At 48.8% G+C, this 21295-nt stretch overlaps 1 protein-coding gene across 1 annotated transcript; it reads left to right on the forward strand.

Annotated features, from left to right (window-relative positions):
- The first annotated feature begins 16719 nt into the window (after positions 1–16719).
- Positions 16720–17229, forward strand: LOC124667455. The gene has a single exon (XM_047204733.1). The coding sequence runs from the start codon at positions 16797–16799 to the stop codon at positions 17025–17027; it is 231 nt and encodes a 76-aa protein (XP_047060689.1). The 5' UTR covers positions 16720–16796; the 3' UTR covers positions 17028–17229.
- The last annotated feature ends 4066 nt before the right edge of the window (positions 17230–21295 follow it).

A 21295-nucleotide genomic window follows, 5' to 3' on the forward strand; every position in this document is an offset into this window, starting at 1 on the left:
CGTCAAGGTGTTCGACGAGATGCGTTGCCGCCGACACTACCATGGCGACAGCGCCGAGGAGGACGATGACTGAGTGTTGTTTCTTCGCAGCGAAAATAGGCACACATGTTTTTGGATGTTCTTCCTCGAAAGAACCAACAGGGATACTATCACCATCTGGATTTTCCAGTTTGGGTGACTATGTGTGCCTGCAAGTGTTCTTTCTTGACAGCGAACACACGAAATCTACTATGCCAACACTAGTTAGGTTTCCTTATTTTGCAATGTTTTAAATTTATGTCAACCATGGTTCAAACTATGTATTAGTTTGTGTAAACCATGTTCCAAACTATGTATTAGTTTGTGTAAAACCATATGCCTAACTATGTGTTAGTTTGTGTAACACCATGTGCCAAATTATGTGTTAGTTTGTGTTAACCATGTGCCAAACTATGTGTGGAAAGTTTCTCATCTTTATTCGATTTTCTATATTTTTATTTGAGATTTTAATTCAAATCATCTATCGGGGCCACCGTTTTGAAGACGCCGGTGTGGGAACAGCATCCCAAATAGAGAATGCAGTGCCGGCCCCCATACGCTAGTGTCGGCGTCTCTGCTGACGACTATTTAGGGGTTACCGGTGGAGATGCTCTTAGAGGCACATCTCAAAGTGTCACTAAATACATTTTAGGGTACATCTCAAAGTTTTCCTAATTATCCTTCTGGGCAATCTCAAAGTGTCCTTAAATCGGCTTCGGACCAATCCATCAAACTACCCCTATTTCATTTAGACACGCAAATATCGGGGGCTGTTTTTTCGAGGACGGCTCAAGGTTTTTTAAAGAGCAACAATGGCCGCAAGAGGTTGACTCGCGCACGGGGATTGTTCGCGAACGGACGGCGCCCGAGCGTGCAGCCGCGTTGACATGCCCGCGCTGCGGGTGCCAACTGCAAACAGCAGCTCGCCATCGCTGCCACGGCACGGGCGTCAGCCGTCCGCCGTCCACGCTTGCCCGCCCGTGTGCTCACGCGCCTGCCAACTGCTCGACCGAACGGGGTCCTAATTTCGTCCCGATGCTACAGCCAGCACGCCGGCCGATCGGTGGCTGGCTGAGCTGCATCCCTCGTGATTAAACTTACCGAACTCTCCGCCTGATATTTCCTATGGCCAATGGCAACTGCCCAAGACAGCTCTCTATAAAAGGCGAGCGGCTCGACCATTTCGTTACCTAGCTAGCTCAGATCGAACTATCGATTCGATACAAGGAAGCAAGCACCACAGTCCACTAGCCGCGTACAAGGCTTCCTATCCAGCTAGACCCCAATCGAGGTGGTTGCCATGGAGATGATGGCGGCGAACGGCGGCGTGGAGCGGGAGCAGCAGGGCATGGGGCGCCGCTTCCAGATGCCGCTGCATTACCCGAGGTACACCAGGGAGAACTACGAGGTCATGCCCGAGTGGCAGCTCGACCGCCTCCTCTCCAACTACGGCCTCCCCGTCCAAGGCACCCTCCACCACAAGCGCAGCTTCGCCATTGGATCCTTCCTGTGGGGCGCAGGCGGCAACTGATCTCGTCTACCTTTGAGCAGCTACCGCACCTACGGTGACCCTGAGAAAGAGAGGCCGAGATGATGCACTGTATCCGTATATAGCGCTGCTGCTCTGTATGTAGTAGAAGCTAGCTTGGATCTGGCAATTTGTTTTTCAGAGAAATGTAATCTGGTAATTCCTATATTTATCGACTACGACGTACTACGTGTGAGTAACATGTGTATGCTGATTTTAGACGAGAAAATATTTTGAACTTTTGATATATATACAACTCCGTATGTAGCTGATGATGGTGTTGATTAACTAGATATGTTTGTATTTGTATAACCCATATTTAGGCTTGTATCGTTCACCAACAAGCACTACGAAGATGAAAGGATTTGCACCAGAGTAGCCATGACTGAGTTGAGAGGTTTGTTCTGGGTGGGAATGTCAGAATTAGAGTTAACGATGACATTGACAATATACGAGGCACTGAAAGGTCTGAGAGAAGGGAATCCCCCATCACCCATGTTGATCATGATAGCTGATGTGCTGACAATATATCCTCGCCGCGCGCTAAAGAGGATGGCCATGTCACATGTTAGCCGTGCGCAGCGACCCGGGGGAAAAAACCCTAGCGCCCAACCGCCGCCGGCCTCAACGCCCCCTCCCTGCCGCTGCTGCCGCCGGCCCTTGCCGCGGTGGAGGTGGCCGCGATGGTGGCGTGGGGGGCGTTTCTTCCGCGTCAAGGAATAAAGGTGGCGGTTCTAGGATTCTTCTCGCACCAAGTTTGAAGATCTGCCGGATGTTGTTCCCACCAGTCTGGGTGGATTGACGTGTTCCGGAAGGCCCTGTCGGCGAAATTCATTGTGCGAGTAATGCCTGAAGATTGCTGGATTGGGTGGTTTCGGTCATGCGCATCCATGTTTTTATCTGGCCGTTTGGTTTCAGAGGGAGCGCTTCAAAGCTCCGCAGCTGGCTGTTAATATCATGAAGTTCGTTTTCTTTTCATGGTGCTAGCAGAGAAGGTCATCAAGCCGAGATCGGTGAAACAACTATGATGGTCGGATCTTGGTGGTGAGGTGGAGTTGGCTTGGTGCTTCGTGACTTGAAACAGCGACTGGTATGTGGGGGCGGCTGCACAGGAGAAGTTCAGAGTCTTATCTTTCAGGGTGAAAATCCAAGGTCTGGCCTTAATTGGTTGTGTCTGGCAATGTTCTTGTTGAAGGCATTGTTTTGAGAGAGATGACTTTCTTCAGGGTGAAAACCTAAGATCTATGATCAGGCGACGACAACGTTTGTGCACTGTTTCCTTCTTGGAGGCGTCGTTTATGGACAAGTTGATCTTCTGGTGTTGTCTTGGTGGTGTCAGTGTTGTTGTTTCAAGTTATGGATCTCTGTAGCGTGACCCTTTTTTTGTAATTCTTTTCTCTTGTTTGGCTGTGTGCATCCTTTATGCCATTAGGATATGATGTTGTTGCAGAGGCTGGGTGTAATTGGTATCTCCATGATATTAATATATGCTCTTTATCGGAAAAATGTCTTAGGAGTTCTCATACCCTACCTCATGGAAGATGGGCATCTATTCTCAATTACTCCCTCTGTTTGAAATTATAAGTTATGAGGGCTAATTTGACAAGATCAAGAAAATTCATAACTCACCTAGTTAATTACTGCATGCAAAAATAGTTTGCATACATGATAAAAGAGAGAGCAAAAAGAGGATATACATTGGGGGAGAGAGGATAATAAATGATATATATATGATAGTTCCTAACAATTTAAAAAAGCTCTCATATATACCTTATAATCCCGAACAAAGGGAGTACACAGATGACACTATACTTTAGATGGAACGTGGCATAGTGAGAGGATATGTTACCCCGATTAGAAATAAAAAGTACTCCATCCATGCAGACATTGCAGAAAATTGGTATGAGCATGAGTTCATTGCTGTTGAATATATTGTATATGTGTGCGTTATGTAACCGGCCCACCTCCTAGTTTCCTTGTATAGTTGAGGTAGAGGCCCGCATCATGTATTATATATACGTGCCAAGGTGCACCGATCAATGTATTCCGCTTGCACCCAAAACCCTAGCCTTCTACATGGTATCAGATTCCTACAACGATTCCTAACCTAGCCGCCGCCGCCGCGCTCCCCCTGCGCCGCCGCCGCCGCTGCCTCATCGAGCCGCCGCCGCCGCCCTCTCCTTTGGGCCGCCGCCGCCTACCCGCCGCCCCACCGCGCGCCACTCTCCCCCGACGCCGCCATGCAATCCCCGGCCTCCTCCATCTCCTCCGGCAGCAACCCCTTTGCTGGGCCGGACATGGCCCTCATCCGCGATCTCAACATCGCCGATCGCGTCCCGGTAACTCTCAGCCAGACCTCCGCGTCCTACTCTCCTTGGAAGCGGTACTTCTCTCTCGTTTTTCGCGAGTTTCTTCTTCACAGCCACGTCGACGGCTCCGTGGACTCCCGTCTCATGGTCAACGACGAGGAGTGGATGATCATCGACGCCACCATCATCCGTTGGTTCTACCTCACCATCTCCACCGACCTCTTCCACACGGTGGTGGCCGACGAGGACGACGCCCGCGCCGTCTGGCTCAAGCTCAACGGTCTCTTCACCGACAACAAGCTCCAGCGCAAGGTCCTCCTTCATGGCGAGTTCTACGGGTGCCACCAGCTCGACTCCTCCATCGACGACTACTGCATGCGCCTCAAGAAGATTGCGGACGAGCTTCGCGATCTCGGCGAGCCCATTGGCGACGAGCTCCTCATCACCACCTTCACCGCCGGCTTGCACGAGGATTACGGGAACGCCGCCTCCAACCTCACCCTGCTCCCGGACCCCACCTTCCCCAAGGTCGTGGCGTACCTCAAGCTTGAGGAGCGTCGGCTGCAGATGGTGCGGTCCCGCGCGACGCACACCGCCCTCGCCACCGGCACCCGCGCCGGCCCTGCGCCCCCCGTCGCTCGCCCTCCTCCGCCCGGCTTCCCCACCCGCCGGCCTATCAGCCGGTGCCGCCCCCACCGCCACCGGCCCCACCCGCCAACAACCGTCGCCACGGGGGTCGTCGCGGCGGCCGCCAGCAGCAGCAGCAGCAGCCCCAGGCGCAGCAACAGCCCGTGGGCGGCGCTGCCCGTCCGCAGCAGGTCTTCCAGCCGGCTCCTTGGTACGCGGGGCAGAATCCCTGGACCGGCGTCGTGCATGCCTACACTATGCCGGTCCCCCGCGCGCCTGCCCCCGGCGTCCTCGGCCCGCGGCCAGCCTCCCACCAGGCCTACTTCGCCGCGCCGCAGCCGTACATGCCGCCCTACGGGTCCTACATGGCAGGGCATCCGTCGCAGCCAGGCGGGCTGCCACCGCTGCCCCCGATGCCGCCCGCGCCCCGGGATCCAGCCCTCCTCGCCGCGCTGCACGCCGCCCCGACACCGCCCGCCTACGCTGGCGGCGGCGACTGGCATATGGACACCGGCGCCTCCGCTCATATGGCCGCCCACCCCGGTACCCTTCATATCTCCCGCCCCGTCACCACTTCTACTCGCATTACCGTCGGAGATGGTTCCTCTCTTCCTATCACTCATATAGGCCATGCATCTCCCCCGTCTACGTCCACTCCCCTCTCACTCGTCTAATGTCTTAGTGTCCCCTAACCTCATCAAAAATCTTGTCTCTGTTAAACAATTTACACGTGATAATCCCGTGACTCGTTGAGTTTGACTTGTTTGGTTTTTCTCGTCAAGGATTCCCGAACCCGGATGGTGCTCCTCCGATGTGATAGTCCCGGCGACCTCTACCCAGTGCACTCCTCGCCCTCCACATCCGCCGCCCCTGTCGCCCTCGCCACCGGTGTGGACCTTTGGCACGCTCGCTTGGGTCATCCCAACCCCGCCACCCTTCGTCACATTCTTCGGAGTTTTTCTTTCACGTGTAATAAGATCGCTGATCATTCTTGTCATGCGTGTCGTCTCGGCAAACATACTAGGCTTTCGTTTCAGGCTTCTTCTCATGTCGCCTCCTACCCTTTTGAGTTAATTCATAGTGATGTTTGGACCTCTCCAGTTGCAAGTAATACGGGCTATACTTATTATCTTGTCATCCTAGATGATTTTTCCCATTATGTGTGGACCTTTCCGTTGCGCCGCAAGTCCGATACTCTCGCTACTCTTGCCGCGTTTTACTCCTATGTCGCCACGCAGTTTGGTCGTCCCATTCTTGCGTTGCAGACGGACAACGGGAAGGAGTTCGACAACCTCGCTGTTCGCACTCTCCTCACCACTCATGGCACCACTTTTCGACTCACATGCCCATACACTTCGCAACAGAATGGTCGCGCCGAACGCGTCCTCCGCACTCTCAATGACTGCGTTCGCACCCTTCTCTTTCACGCCTACATGCCTCCGCGTTTCTGGCCTGACGCGCTCTCTACAGCCACCCTTCTTCTTAACATTCTCCCATGCCGCACCCGCGGTAACTTCGCCCCTCATCATCTCCTCTTCGGTGCACCACCTTCTTATGACGAGCTTCGCATCTTCGGCTGTCTCTGCTATCCTAGCATCGCCGCTACTGCGCCTCATAAGCTTGCACCCCGCTCGTTAGCCTGCGTCTTCCTTGGCTACCCACCCAACACAAAAGGATATCGCTGCTACGATCCCGTCTCCCATCGCGTCTTCACATCGCGACACGTTTACTTTGACGAGATGCGGCTTCCTTTTCAGCAGGTACCCGCCGCCACTCCCTCGCCGCCGGTCCTCGCTTCGCCGTCCACCACGGACGGCCCTGGACGGTCCAGCCTTGGGCCGCCCCTGGCTTCGGCGCTGCATGCGCCTCGGGACGAGCTGCGACCCCTCCTGGTCGCGCCCCCTTGCCGCAGTCCGACTTCGACTCGGAGCCCGCTGCCCCGCCCATGGCGCAGCCCACGGCGTCGCCCGCTGCACCGCCCACGGCGCCGCCCGCTGCACCGCCCACGGCGCCGCCCGCCCCTTCGGTCTCTGGCGCGGCCGCTGCCCCGCCTTCGGCGTCGCCCGTCCCCTCGGCCCCTGGCGTGGCCGAGGCCCCTGCCGCGGCGGCTCCTACGACACGGTCGCGGACCGGCACCCACCGCCCGAGCCTGAGATACTCTAGCGACGAGTATCTCCTTGCGGCCTCCACGTCCGCGCCCTCCCCGCTTCCCGTATCCGTACGGGCAGCCCTTCGGGATCCTCACTGGTTCGCTGCGATGCAGGAGGAGTACGCCGCCCTACAGCGGAACCGCACCTGGACACTGGTTCCTCGGCCACCTCGCGCCAATGTCATCAGTGGCAAGTGGGTCTTTCGACACAAGACTCACTCCGACGGCACCCTTGAGCGCTACAAGGCTCGTTGGGTGGTCCGCGGTTTCCGTCAGCGTGCCGGCGTCGACTTCACCGAGACCTTTGCACCGGTTGTGAAACCGGGCACGATTCGCACTGTGCTCCAGCTTGCGGTCTCTCGTGGATGGCCAGTTCACCAGATGGATGTCTCTAATGCGTTTCTTCATGGACACCTTACTGAGCAGGTCTTCTGTGAGCAACCCACTGGCTTTGTTGATGCTTCTCATCCTGGACATGTGTGCTTGCTCTCTCGGTCGCTCTACGGCCTCAAGCAAGCTCCTCGCTCGGATGCCTCGCTGCAGACTATGGGCTTCTGTATTACTCGCTCGGATGCCTCGCTGTTTGTCTATCACCAGGGTGACATGACTGCCTACTTGCTACTGTATGTCGATGACATCATACTCACGGCCTCCTCCACCGCTCTCCTTCAGCAGCTTACTCTCCGGCTCCGTGACGAGTTTGCCATCAAGGATTTGGGAGCTCTTCATTACTTCCTTGGCATTGAGGTCACTAGGCGTCCTGATGGCTTCTTTCTTCATCAGCAGAAGTATGCCCATGAGTTACTAGAGCGTGCCGGTATGCTCAATTGTCATCCTCGTCGCCACCCCCGTCGACACGAAGGCCAAGGTTTCCGCTCTCGATGGTTCTCCGGCGCCCGATGCTCCGTTCTATCGCTCTATAGTTGGAGCCCTCCGAGCACCGACGCTCACACGCCCAGACTTGCAGTATGCTGTCCAGCAGGTGTGTCTCCATATGCACGCTCCTCGTGATTCTCATTGGACGCTCGTCAAACGGATTCTCCGCTACATCCGTGGCACGACGCACCTTGGACTCACCCTCACAGCGTCCCCCTCTATGGAGATGGTGGCCTACTCGGATGCTCGACCGGGCCGGCTGCCCCGACACTCGGCGTTCTACCTCCGGCTATCGTGTCTACCTCGGTCCTTCACTCGTTTCCTGGTCATCGAAACGACAGCCTCATCGTCTCGCGCTCTAGCGCGGAGGCCGAGTACCGAGCCGTGGCCAATGCTGTTGCCGAGTGCACATGGCTTCGACAGCTGCTTCGGGAGTTGCATCACGGTGTGTCCCGCGCTACGGTTGTCTACCGCGACAACGTTTCGGCCGTATATCTCTCCGCCAACCCCGTTCATCATCGCCGGACGAAGCACATTGAGCTTGACATTCACTTCGTACGCGACCGGGTTGCTCTCGGACAGACTAGGGTTCTTCATGTTCCGACCGCACAACAGTTTGCCGATGTGATGACCAAGGGATTGCCGACTTCTACCTTTGAGGAGTTTCGTTCCGCGTCTTGTGTCTCTGGCGACGCTTCGACTGCGGGGGGTGTTGAATATATTGTATATGTGTGCGTTATGTAACCGGCCCACCTCCTAGTTTCCTTGTATAGTTGAGGTAGAGGCCCGCATCATGTATTATATATACGTGCCAAGGTGCACCGATCAATGTATTCCGCTTGCACCCAAAACCCTAGCCTTCTACAATTGCAATTGGATTCAAAAAGTCTAAAGAAATGTCGGATTGAAGAGAGTTATAAAATATCAAAACAATATATACAACATCCTTTCAGAAATGGATGATGTTGCAGTAAACTTGTGGTCAAAGTTCTCTAATTTGATTATCGATATATAAATATATAATTTATTAATAAAATATATTAAATTACTAAATTTATGCAAGTAAATACTTCTTATTTATAATTAAAGTAAGAATGTTTTCATTTAATTTTTAGTAATTTAAAAACAAAATCAAAGTAGCATTTTGGAAATATGCATGTTTAAATTGTCATGTATTAGAAAAGAAAGAAAGTAAATGAGAGGAACAAATATCGAGGCAAAGGAAAAGCAACCTAATACTAAGGATTGACTTACATATTATAACCAGGACACTTTATTTTTTTTTCTCTATGATGATTTTTTTGTTCAATTCGCAGTATCATGCAAACATTAGTTTGCCTTCAACCAAATTGTACACATGTTTGGAGTGTACATACCTTACCAAGGACAGACAAGCTAAACGTACACCTCACATATTGATCTGAAATAATACAAAGGCCAAGGGCTAGTTCACGGCCATAACTTTAATTGATATACCAATATGGAAACATGCACAAACTACAAGATCATTCATACCATGTTTTGGTAAAAAAAATGTATGACTTTCCCATTGATTAAAAGATAATTAAAATATTCTGTGCTTGTTAGTTATTATATTAATCATAACATTTTTTGCGAAAAATATCTGCTAATATATCAATATTTTTTGTATTGTATAATGTGAAGATTTGTGAAACTATAAATTTATTATCATACACTTTTGACACACCAATATGATACCGTGTATTGCGAGGGACACCATGCTAGTTTGCTATCAAAAAATGCTACATGTATTTTTCATGACAAATTTTCAAAATCTAGAGATTAGATCGATGTTGGAATAAATGTTCTCACTTAATTATTTAGGCACGGCTCACAACAAAATCGAGAAACATGTAGAGTTAGATATTTGTAGCAATTTTCCCTATAGTTAAGATATATTGTGTTGCGTAGTTTCGATGGTTATCCCTTGACACTAACTTAACGGGGTTCTGTATATATATAAATCATGGTGTCAACCTCTCCTTGTATAGTAAGTGAGCTGTTAAGCATGCGAGTTATGTCCAGGGGAAGATCATAGGTAGAGTGATATAGGTACAATGAGAGTAAATTTTGTTACAACTAGGTGAATCCCCCTTTCATTATTTGTTCAACGGAGATACAAAGTCATTTCAAGTGGGTTCAGAAAGAAGATAACAAGTTAGCACACTAAAAGAAACATGTTTGTTATGTTCACTCATGAACATTCCCTACGTGGAAAAACCTATTAGCACTATAACTCAAATGAAGAGGTCCACTAACACAATTGTTACATACAAGTAGTATGATTGTCTTGTCAATGGTAATTAAAAGGGTAAGCGTTATTCCTCTAGTATAGCAATAAACCATGTACTTATAGTGTTTAATAATTCAAGTGTATATGCAATAACTCATTATCTTTCTCATAAGCTAAAAAAAACATAAGAAAAGTGAAAAAAATCAAGTCTTGACCATATAATACAAAAAAACAAGCAAAACTAGAATTTAAGTTTGATTTTAGTAATACCTAGGATAATATAGGTTTGTACATACTAAATGGAACATGCTTTCCTATATGATATAATGATATATGCACAACTACAGAAACTTAGGCAGGGAAGAAAAATTTCTAGGTCAGACCGCATAGTTCATACAAAAAAAGTGGAGTGCCACACGTGAATGATTACTGTGCTAATCAAATTGTAAGGCATAGTTCTAAAATTTGTGATAATGAAACTCATATATTACTATAGAATGTCATAAATGTGTTGTTTACATTTGCAAGTATGCTATGATAAATAAATGATTTCAACAAAAGCCTACACTAATTGGCGAGGGACATACAAATGTAGATTTGTACTCACCGTTATTCACACCACCAACAAATTCAAGAATGCATGGATTTGGACCACTGGTAGGAGGCAAACCATAAAAGCTATTGGATCAAGCTATAGTAGCATTGAGGGATTCTAAAGAGGAGAACATGGAGGTTAGAAGCTATCTAGAAACACTAATGGCCAAGAGTCAACAACTAGAAGAGAAGGTTAATTACTTGATGGCATGTCGAGGAAAAAAACAAAGCGAAGGAGAAACATGCAAAGTAAATGCATCAAAATCCAGATGTAGCAACATACAAGTGATCAACACCAGATGAAAGAACAACATTAGACAACAAAAAAAGTCAAGGCAACATCTAGACAAACATCAGTCAAGACAAGACCAATGAATACAACATCAAGCCAAGCATCAGTAGCAGCTTCGGTAGTCAAGGAAATGGTGTTAGGAAAATTTTGCCACCAAAATCAACAACAGTAAAAACCAAAGAGGCAATAACTTCAACATAATCCAAAGAAATTGAAGAAGTCATATCAAAACAAGTCAGCCAGGAAATCAAAAAACCAAGAAAAAGTAAAAGAAGACATGCTAAAGCAACAGAGTCACAACAAACTAAACCGGTCCAAGGAACACAAGCCAAGACGAAAGCCAAGCAACAACAAAAATAACAAATAACAAAATACAAAATACAAAAGAAAAGGAATCTCAATGAACTTAGTGATGATTTACTGATTACTTTAGTAACTATAATACATAAACCAACATGCTCTTACAGAAATATGCCATCATACAATACAGAATTAGTTAAGATAAAAGAGGAGAAGTTGGAAGAGAACATTGCAGCTAAGGAGGGTGAGTTTCACACTAGAAGGCGATACATTGATGAACAAAATGATTGGTTAAAGAGCAAGGAATCCACTAAAGGTTAGTTTTCTACATCAATAGATGAAGTTACCCGGTAATTCATATCCTTAGTACTACATATTTTGTTGTTTAAACTCCTGGGAGATGAGATGAAGATACATACTGCATAATATTGATCATCAATTAAGCATACCGATGTTGCTTCTTCATAATGTAGGGAAATAAATCATAACTGGTGTGGCATGGGTTTGACTTTGCAAAACAACTTGCAATTGGTAGCATTGGGAACAATACATGAAATTGAAATTGAGGACTTTTTCGAAATTCTAGTAAACATTGTATTCAAGAAAACAACTGCCCTGCCAAGACCTAAATGAAGAATGGTTCAAATAGGAGACAATGAGACATAATGCATCACCCGACCAAGAAAAATGTAGGTGACATTGTTTCTTTCATGTCCATTGTTTCATGTATTTTTCATTGTTGCCTCTACTATGTTTCCTCTACACTACTTGCAAAATATTGAATCAAATCAAACTTTTGTAGTTTCCTATACATATGGCTATCTCCAAGAATTTTCCCGTACTTTTTCATGTAAAGAAACATAAATGAGAAAGCATTATCCTTGAGTGAGATGTGTTCCTGTTAGTGGAATTATTTGTTTTCCAGATGATCATTAGCATCTTGGATAATAACACTATCATTTTATACTTCATAGTGTTGTTATGTTACTCCATTTGTGATGATGGATACTGTAATGTGTAACCATTGTGGCTATCTTATGTGATGAATATTGTGATGATGCATCTGTTAATTTTTTGAGGGATTCAAATTAGTACTTGAAATTGTATTTTTGGGCATTCAAACATGTTGCATGTAATTATATTTAGGGCATTTATGTGAGTTACCACTAAACGGGTTTTGGGCCATCTTATAAAATTTGGGGAATTTTGTCGAGTTGCCTCTGAATGGATTCTAGGGCATCTTATGAAACTGCCTCTTTGGGGCATCTTATTGAGTTGCCTCTAATTGTGTTTAGAGACTCGTCTCAAAGTGTCTCTAAATTTTTTTAGAGGCACATCTTAAAATGGTCCTAATTATCTTTTGGGACATATCTCAAAGTGCCCCTAAATATATTTTGGGACGTATCTCAACGTGTTTCTAAAATCTCCAGAGGCACATCTCAAAGTGTCTCTGAATACCTTTAGAACATCTCCACCGGCGCCCCCCATAACGGCCCCAATAGTGATTTGGGGGCCGGGAGCGAAAACGGGCTCACACCGGCGCGCCCCAAATAGCGCCGGCGATTTTTTGAGCCCAATAGAAGCGCCGGCAACCCCGTGTCGGCCCCTTGGCGAAGGGCACGAATCGGGCGCGTCGGCGCCTCGCGAGGCGGAAAACTTTGGGCGTAGGAAGTGGCAGGGCCGACGCGTCAGCGGCACATTTAATTTTAACCTAACCGTCACCTACCTCGCGACGGAAGTTATTAGCGCGCACCGGCGGTGCAATTTCCACAGACGCGCAGCGAACCATCTCGTCGCGCCTAGCTCTCTGTGCCGGTGTTAATGAGCGCCACCGCTCCCCCGCCTCCCTCTGGCCTATAAAAAGGGCGCTCTCGCATCGTCCCTCCCACACAAACCCTAGCGCCTCTCTCCCCAACCCTAGCCGCCACCTTCTGAAGAGACGACACCATGTCTGGTAGAGGCCGAGGTCACGACCGTGGTCGTGGCCGCGGCAGAGCTGCACGCTCGCCATCTCCTGCGATGCCGTCGTCCTCATCCTCAGATCTGCAGGAGAAGGAGTGAGAAGTGTTGTTCGAGTTCGTCGTCGTCCTCAACGGCGACCCACTCGGAATCTAGAGGCAGCCGGACAAGTTCACCGACTTCCTCGCCAGCAACAAGCCATCCTCGCCGCATCTGCGGGAGGCTGCATGCGGCTGCTGCCGGTGGATTGTGGACGTGATCTTCGACGCGCGCGGCGAGATGTACCTCCACACCGGCTGGGAGAAGTTCGCGCGCTACCACCACCTCGAAGCCGGCTTCGTGCTCACGTTCTCCTACCTTGGTGAGGGGGATATGGGCGTCAAGGTGTTCGACGAGACACGCTGCCGCCGGCACTACCACGGCGACAACGCCGAGGAGGACGACGACTGAGTGTTGTTTCTTCGCAGCGAAAATAGGCACACATGTTTTTGGATGTTCTTCCTCGAAAGAACCAACATGGGTACTGTCACCACCTGGATTTTTCAGTTTAGGTGACTGTGTGTGCCTGCAAGTGTTCTTTCTGGCATCGAACACACGAAATCTACGATGCCAACACTAGTTAGGTTTCCTCATTTTGCAATGTTTTAAATTTGTGTCAACCATGGTTCAAACTATGTATTAGTTTGTGTAAACCATGTTCCAAACTATGTATTACTTTGTGTAAAACCATATGCCTAACTATGTGTTAGTTTGTGTAAAACCATGTGCCAAATTATGTGTTAGTTTGTGTAAACCATGTGCCAAACTATGTGTGGAAAGTTCCTCATCTTTATTCGATTTTCTATGTTTTTATTTGAGATTTTAATTCAAATCATCTATCGGCCCGCCGTTTTGAAGGCGCCGGTGTGGGAACATCACCCCAAATAGAGGATGCAGTGCCGGCGCCCTCCATACGCTAGTGCCGGCGTCTCTGCTGGCGACTATTTGGGGGTCGCAGATAGAGATGCTCTTAGAGGCACATATCAAAGTGCCACTAAATACATTTTAGGAAACATCTCAAAGTTTTCCTAATTAAAATCCTTCTGGGCAATCTCAAAGTGTCCTTAAATCGGCTTCGGACCAGTCCATCAAATTCATTTAGGCTAGTCATAGTGGTAAGTATCATGTAGTAGTATCATGCATATGGTATTTGTGTATGATACTATCTCTATAGTGGGTAGTATTATAGAGTAGTATCATAGCCATGCTATATTTATTGTTTTTTAGAATCTCAATGCAAATTTGTGTACAAGATTTGTTTGGCATTAAATTTTCTTGTGATATGTGCTATGATACAGTATCCACCTATGTCCTCTCTCACAGTTTATAAGGCACGCGCGTACCCCTAGGTCGCAAATTTGATCAAGTTAGCATTAGTTATATGTTATAAAAATTATATCGTTAGAAAGTTCAGATGTTCTATTTTCTAATGATATAATTTTTGTATTATATAATTTAAATTATATAGGTTAAATTGATGACCTAGGGGTACGCGCGCGCCTAATAAACTGTGAAGGAGGGATGATGCACTGTATCCGTATATAGAGTACTCTAATCTTCTCTCTCCTCCTTAATTAGCTGCCACATCATCATTTTTATGGGACCAATATGCATGATACTAGCTATGATACTAGCACTATGGCCAGCCTTAGGGCATCTCCAACCGCGCGACCCAAACGGACGCGCTGGGCCGTCCGTTTTGGGCCGTTTGCGTGGTCGAACGGACACCCGGACAGCGGCCCGCGTCCGCGTGTCCGTTTGGGTCGCACGCTGCGCCCAACGCGCGGACGCAGCGCATTGGTAATAAAATAAAACAGAAATGAAAATAAAAAAGGAAAAGAACAAAACATAAATTTAAACTAGTTGGTCATTAAACTTAGCCCTATTTTGGGCAAATTTTACACAAAAGAAAGCCATATATGGCTTTAAACTAAAAAAGCAAACCCTAGCCGGGGTTTGCGAGCACGCGGTGGCCGCCGGCGATACTACCCCCGGTAGTACTCGTCATCGTCGGCGTCGATGACGACGACGCCGCCCGGCGGCGACGCGCCGTTCCGGCTCGACACGCCGGAGGGCACCGGGGACTCCGGCCGGGGGTCCCACCGCGCCCTTTCCCGGGCGGAGTGCGCGTTCGGCGGGCTCGCCGGCTCGCGCAGCCGTGCCCTCCGCGCGGACTCCCGTCGGAGCTGCTCCTCCGCCTGCGTGGCCGGGCGCTCCTCCTCCGCCGGGCGCGCGGCCCGGCGCTCCTCCTCCCGGAGCGCCGCCCGACGCGTAGCCTCCTCCCGACGGCGCGCCGGCTCGAGGAAGGCCCACGCGTCCGCCCGGGCGTCCTCCCGGGCCTTCCCGGCCGCCTCCTCCGGCGCGGAGGTGCGCAGCGTCTCGGCGAGGAGCGGCCATTTGGCCAGCTCGTCGAGGTCCTGCTGCTCGCGGGACGCCGCGAGCGCCGCCTGCAGCTCCGGGTCGTTCTCCTCCTCCTGGGGCTGCGGCTGCGGCTGCGGCCGGGGCTGGGGCTGGGGCGCGGGCTCGTTGATGTAGAGGCCGCCGGGGCGGCGGCCAGCCCGCCTAGCAGGTCGTGCTCGGCTGCGCGCGAGGCCGCGCCGTCGCGGATGTGAAGCACGTGCGCCGCCGCGCATCGTGCTCCACCTCGAACCACAAGTCCCGGTTGGGACTTGCGTCGCCGTACGCGGGGTCCTCGCCGGAGGTCCGCCGGCAGCCGAGCGCGGCGCCTCCGGATCTCGGCGTAGCGGGCGCGGCTCGACGCCGGGATGGGCGGCACCGGAACCCGATCCGGGCTCAGGTGCCGGCCGTGGGGAGGTGCACGTCCCCCACGGCATTGGGACGCCGGCGTCCCGGAACATCCGCGCCACCGCTACGGTGACGTAGATCCGGTCGCGTATGGGCGTCGCCGGCGGCCCCATGGCGAACGGCGCCGGCGCGACTGGCCGGCTGCTGCCGGCCTCGTGGTCGTTGGCGGATGGCGAGAACTCGCGCTTCGGGGCCATGGCGGCGCGGAAGCTTCGAGCTCGCGCGTGCGGCCGGAGTGGAAAGTGGGGACCGGATAGGGACAGTCCCCTTCCCCGATCCACATTTAATAGGGACCGGGGCACCGACGAGTGGGCCAGCCACGCGGACAGGGCGGACACGCGAGGACGCCGCGTGCCATCCGCGGCCAGGCAAACCCGGCCCAGATTTGGGCCGGGTTTGCGTCGTTCCGGACGCCGCGGCCATCCGCTTTTGCGGTGCGTCCCCGCATTGGGCCGGGTTTTTGTCCGGCTGAACCCATCCGGACGCGCGGGCGCGGGATGGGTCGCCCCGTTGGAGATGGCCTTAGACACACAAATATCGGGGGCTGTTTTTTCGAGGACGGCTCAAGGTTTTTTTAAGAGCAACAGTGGCCGCAATAGGTTGACTCGCGCACGGGGATTGTTCGCGAACGGACGGCGCCCGAGCGTGCAGCCGCGTTGACATGCCCGCGCTGCGGGTGCCAACTGCAAACAGCAGCTCGCCATCGCTGCCACGGCACGGGCGTCAGCCGTCCGCCGTCCACGCCCGCCCGCCCGTGTGCTCACCGTGCCTGCCAACTGCTCGACCGAACGGGGTCCTAATTTCGTCCCGATGCTACAGCCAGCACTCGGTGGCTGGCTGAGCTGCATCCCTCGTGATTAACTTACCGAACTCTCCGCCTGATATTTCCTATGGCCAATGGCGCCACTGCCCAGGACAGCAATATAAAAGCCGACCGCCTCGTCCATTTCGTTACCTAGCTAGCTCAGATCGAACTATCGATTCGATCCAAGGCAGCAAAGGCACCACAGTCCACCGCCGGTCACAAGGCTTCCGAGGTAGTGGCGATGGAGATGATGTCGGCAAACGGCGGCGTGGAGCGGCAGCAGCAGGGAGTGGGGCGGCGCTTCCAGATGCCGCTGCACTACCCGAGGTACACCAGGGAGAACTACGAGGCCATGCCCGAGTGGCAGCTCGACCGCCTCCTCTCCGACTACGGCCTCCCCGTCCACGGCACCCTCCACCACAAGCGCAGCTTCGCCATCGGCTCCTTCCTCTGGGGCGCCGGCGGCAACTGATCGACCTCTACTCTTCCTACCCGCCGTCTAAGGACCTTCAAGCCGCTAGCGCACCTACGAGGAACCTGAGAATCTGAGAGATGATGCACTGTATCCACATATAGAGAAATCTACTACTACGTAGTAGCTAGCTTTGGATCTGGTAATTTGTTTTTTTTAGAGAAATGTAATCTGGTAATTTCTATATTTATTTACTACGACATACTACGTATGACTTGTGAGTAACATGTGTATGCTGATTTTAGACCAGATAATATTATTATGATGCACTAGTAGAAAACATGCTATTCGTTCGGAGCTATCCGGAGCATTAGTCCCGGTCACGTTTGGAACCGGGATTAATATGAGCATTAGTCCCGGTTCTAACGACTAGGACGCTGCACGGTTTTAGTCTTGGTTCAAGCGAGATATTTAGTTTTGGTTGGAGACACCAACCAGAACTAAGCGGCTTGCGGCAGGCCTCGCGGTGCAAGCCTCTACCCTTTAGTCCCGGTTGGAGACACCAACCTGGACTAAAGGTTTTCTGGCTTATTTTGGCTCCACCCCCTCCCCCGTGGATCGCTTTTTTTAGCTTTGTAAAATATAAAAAAAAATAATAGAAAATTCAAAATTAAAAATCCTTTTAGATGTAAGTAGGTTAGGTGAGATCTTGTTATTATGAAAAATAACAAACATGAATTTTAACTTATTTTGCAAAAAAATATATTTTTTGGTAAAATGCAAATATCTTTTGCACACGAACTCGAAAAAATATTTAATATATGAAAATCTATCTAGTGAAAAGTTACATCTGATTTCACCAATTTTTAGGTTCTCAAACCGTGAAAGGGAAATATGAAAAGTTTCAGATTTTAGGTTTTACCAAAAAATTGTTATTTAGTTATTCAATATTATTATTACTTCATTATTTTTTTATTATAGTAATTATTTGGAATTCAAACAATAAAGAAGTGTGACATCGTGACCAAGAGGTTAATAGGGTTGATATGATATTAATATCAATAACGTGCGCGCAAAGTACTTGAAAGCGGGATGAAAGAAACTTAGAAATTAAGCATGCTACTGTTGAAGCAATTTGAGGATGAGTGTCCGATCGGAAAGTTTGACTACGAGTAAGTAATTTGACTAAATATTAAGTGTAGTTAGAGACTAAACTGGTCAGATAACTCAAATACTAGAAATTATGAAAAAATAGAAAAAGAAATTGAATGGAAAAAAATAGAAAAAAATTGGATGAAAAAGAGACGCAATGGCATTTAGTCCCGGTTGGTGTTACAAACCGGGACTAAAGGTCCCCACCCCAGCGCGCGCCCGCAACCTACGTGGAGGTCATTTAGTCTCGGTTCGTAAAGGCATGTACAATGGTAGAGAAGGCACGTCTTCTCTTAATCCTCCACGTCATGTAGAGAAGATAATAACTATACGGTTTTGCTATGTCTCAGTCAACTGAGAATTCCTAAAGTCTCAGTCACTCACAAAAATGCACTTGAGTTCCACATTTCTGTCAAAAAAGTGCAATTGTACTTTTCTACTAGAAAAGTGCAACTGATCCGAGTTGCGCATTTTTTTGAACCGCAGTTGCACTTTTCTGAGGTGACTGAGACTTAAGAAATTCTCAATTGACTGAGACATAGACACGCCCATAAGTATAGGTAAAGACTAGCTATCGGGTCCGATTGGAATCGTGTTGTCGGACCTCTCGCACGCCGTCGATCTGGTCCGCAATCGAACGAGCATCCCGTCGTCCTCCTCTCGTTGATTTTGTACGATAATTACGCTCCTCTCTCCGCATCCTCTAACCACGCTCCCGTCCGCACGCCTGAAGCTAGATCAATCTATTGTGCTTCCTCCGCCGCCCCTCCCCGCGACGCTCGCCTGATTCCCTCCCATTCCCCGCCTCGCTGTCGCCGTGCTTCATCCGCGGCCCCTGAGTTACTGCTTCCCGCCTCTGCTCTACACCTCCACATCCATCCAGGGCTAAACTGACCACTGTCCGACGGAAGTATGATTCCGAGACGGAAACACGTCGTCGGGGCATAACCTCAGTGCCGTCAAGGCTTCCAGCATGCCGGGCCGAAGCAGTGTGTTCGTGAGTGGGAGTTCGCTGGTTGCCACTCCATTCAGGCAAGTCAACAACTGAACTAGGTCCAAATTGGCTTTCTGCTAGCTTCGTCTACCCAGCAGGGTGGAGGTTTCTTCAGTACATAGTCAACAACTTACCGTGCTTCTTGTGTCCATAACTGGGCTTCGACAGGGTTTCAATTTGCTTCGTTATAGAGATAGTACTGTTTCTTCATTACATACATATTGCCCCATGTTCTTATTCCTTTTCCTTCCAAATCATGTTCACTTTCCATGATATGTTTTCTTTTTTGTAATTTGTAGGCATCATGAAGGAGCCTCCTACCGAGCGTCTTTTGAATAGTCAATTTGTAGCAGGACAGTAGAATGATGTATGGTACGAGTAGTCAGTGCATTGCCTCGTCGGTGCAAGGCTTGCGGTCATAAAGTAGTGCAACCAGGTGAGAACAGTCAAGACGTGGTCGAGCGGTGTGTCGGCGACCGAGCAAATTGTCCCGAGCCAGCAAAGGTGGATGCTCACATTGTTCTCTTGCATCAACAATCCTTGTAGAAACCATGTAATTTGTTTCTTCGGAGTACCTTTTTATTCGTGAATCTGACAAGCAAATAGAAGAAACAATGCAAACATAGAAAATTATGAATATAAATTTAAATGCTATTAATATGAAGCATTGTTCTAATTGACGGGAAGCGTGTATTAATATTGTTGGGAGCATAGTTGATTGGTGTTTGTATATATACAATGGATCGGAAGCTCTAATTTCTAGTGTATGAAGCAACTAGCCGAAACGATGGAAACACATGTGGTTATAAGTTGAATATTGTGTTCATGGAAGCAATCTCTCAATTAGATAGGAGCAGATTCAATTTGTATAGAAACAGTCTCTAGATAGGAGCAGATTTAATTTGTGTAGAAACAGTCTCCTATTTGCTTGAAGCAATTGCCAAAAAAAGAATCCGCATTTGCTTACTCGCAAAATAAATCCATATTCCATGGAAACAATTCTGGAAGTAGTATTGTGATTTTTATTTTTGAATAAAGTATAAAGTTTCATTGGACAAATATTTGTATTCAACAAAAACAAAGTTTGCTCATAATGGAAACGGAATAAGATATTCAGAAGCAAATATTAACAGCGGGAGCAAGATTAGGAAAAAATAGTTTCCTAAAAATCTGATTCCTTAATATTAGGAATTTGTTTCCTAAAAATCGTCAATTAATATTGGGAATTCGTTTCCTTAAATTATTCAACTAGCCCGACAAAAATTGAAATGAAAGGATATCCACATCAGCGGAAGTGTATTACGGAAATTTTAAATATGGAAGCATGCAATGGGAATTTAATACGGAAGCATGCAATCGCGCACAAATTTTCAGTAACTAGACGCGCCTGTGTTTGACGATCGTACGGTGCGGCCGCTTCCAATCGTACGGGTGAACAGTGGTCCGATGGGAAGCCTAAATCGGGATCCGATCCCTAGTGCTCCCCATAAGTATAACATGTACAATGCATTGTCTCTTAGTGTTATCCCTTGAAATTAATGAGAATCAATTAAATTTGGTAGGAAATTAGGTTACTAAGAGAAGACATGTAGTACAATGGAGCAAATGATCTTCTTTTATTTTCTAAGGGATCATCCTTTAGCTAATAGAAGGCCACCTTCCCTTTCTCTATTATCTCTTTTCCAACTCAGCAAATATCCTACGTGGTAACTCTAAGGGAAAGTTGACGTCACCGCATTGTACATGCCCTGACGTAACTGGGAATAAAGAAGGGGGCTTTAATCCCGATTCCGTAGTTCAGGTTGGAAAACTAGGACTAAAGGCCCTTACCAACCGGGGCTAAAGATCCGTTTTCTACTAATGATGTGCCGACAATATATTCTCATTGTTATTTAACATCATAGCTGATGTGCTGACAATATATTCTCGTTGCACGCGGTAAAGAGGATGGCCATGCCTAGTTATCGTACCCCACCTCATGGAAGGAGGGCTATCTATTCTGAACTACGCAGATACACTATCCTCTTGATGGAACAAGACATAATGAGAGGATATGTTGTCTCGATTAGAAAGTAAAATAATATCCCATCCATGTTGACATAATCATGTTACATAATGCGGCAAATTAATATGGCCGAGAGTTCATTGCAATTGGATTGAAAAGTCTACATAAATATTGGAT

Source organism: Lolium rigidum, chromosome 6, assembly GCF_022539505.1.
Source record: "Lolium rigidum isolate FL_2022 chromosome 6, APGP_CSIRO_Lrig_0.1, whole genome shotgun sequence".
NCBI classification, from domain to species: Eukaryota; Viridiplantae; Streptophyta; class Magnoliopsida; order Poales; family Poaceae; genus Lolium; species Lolium rigidum.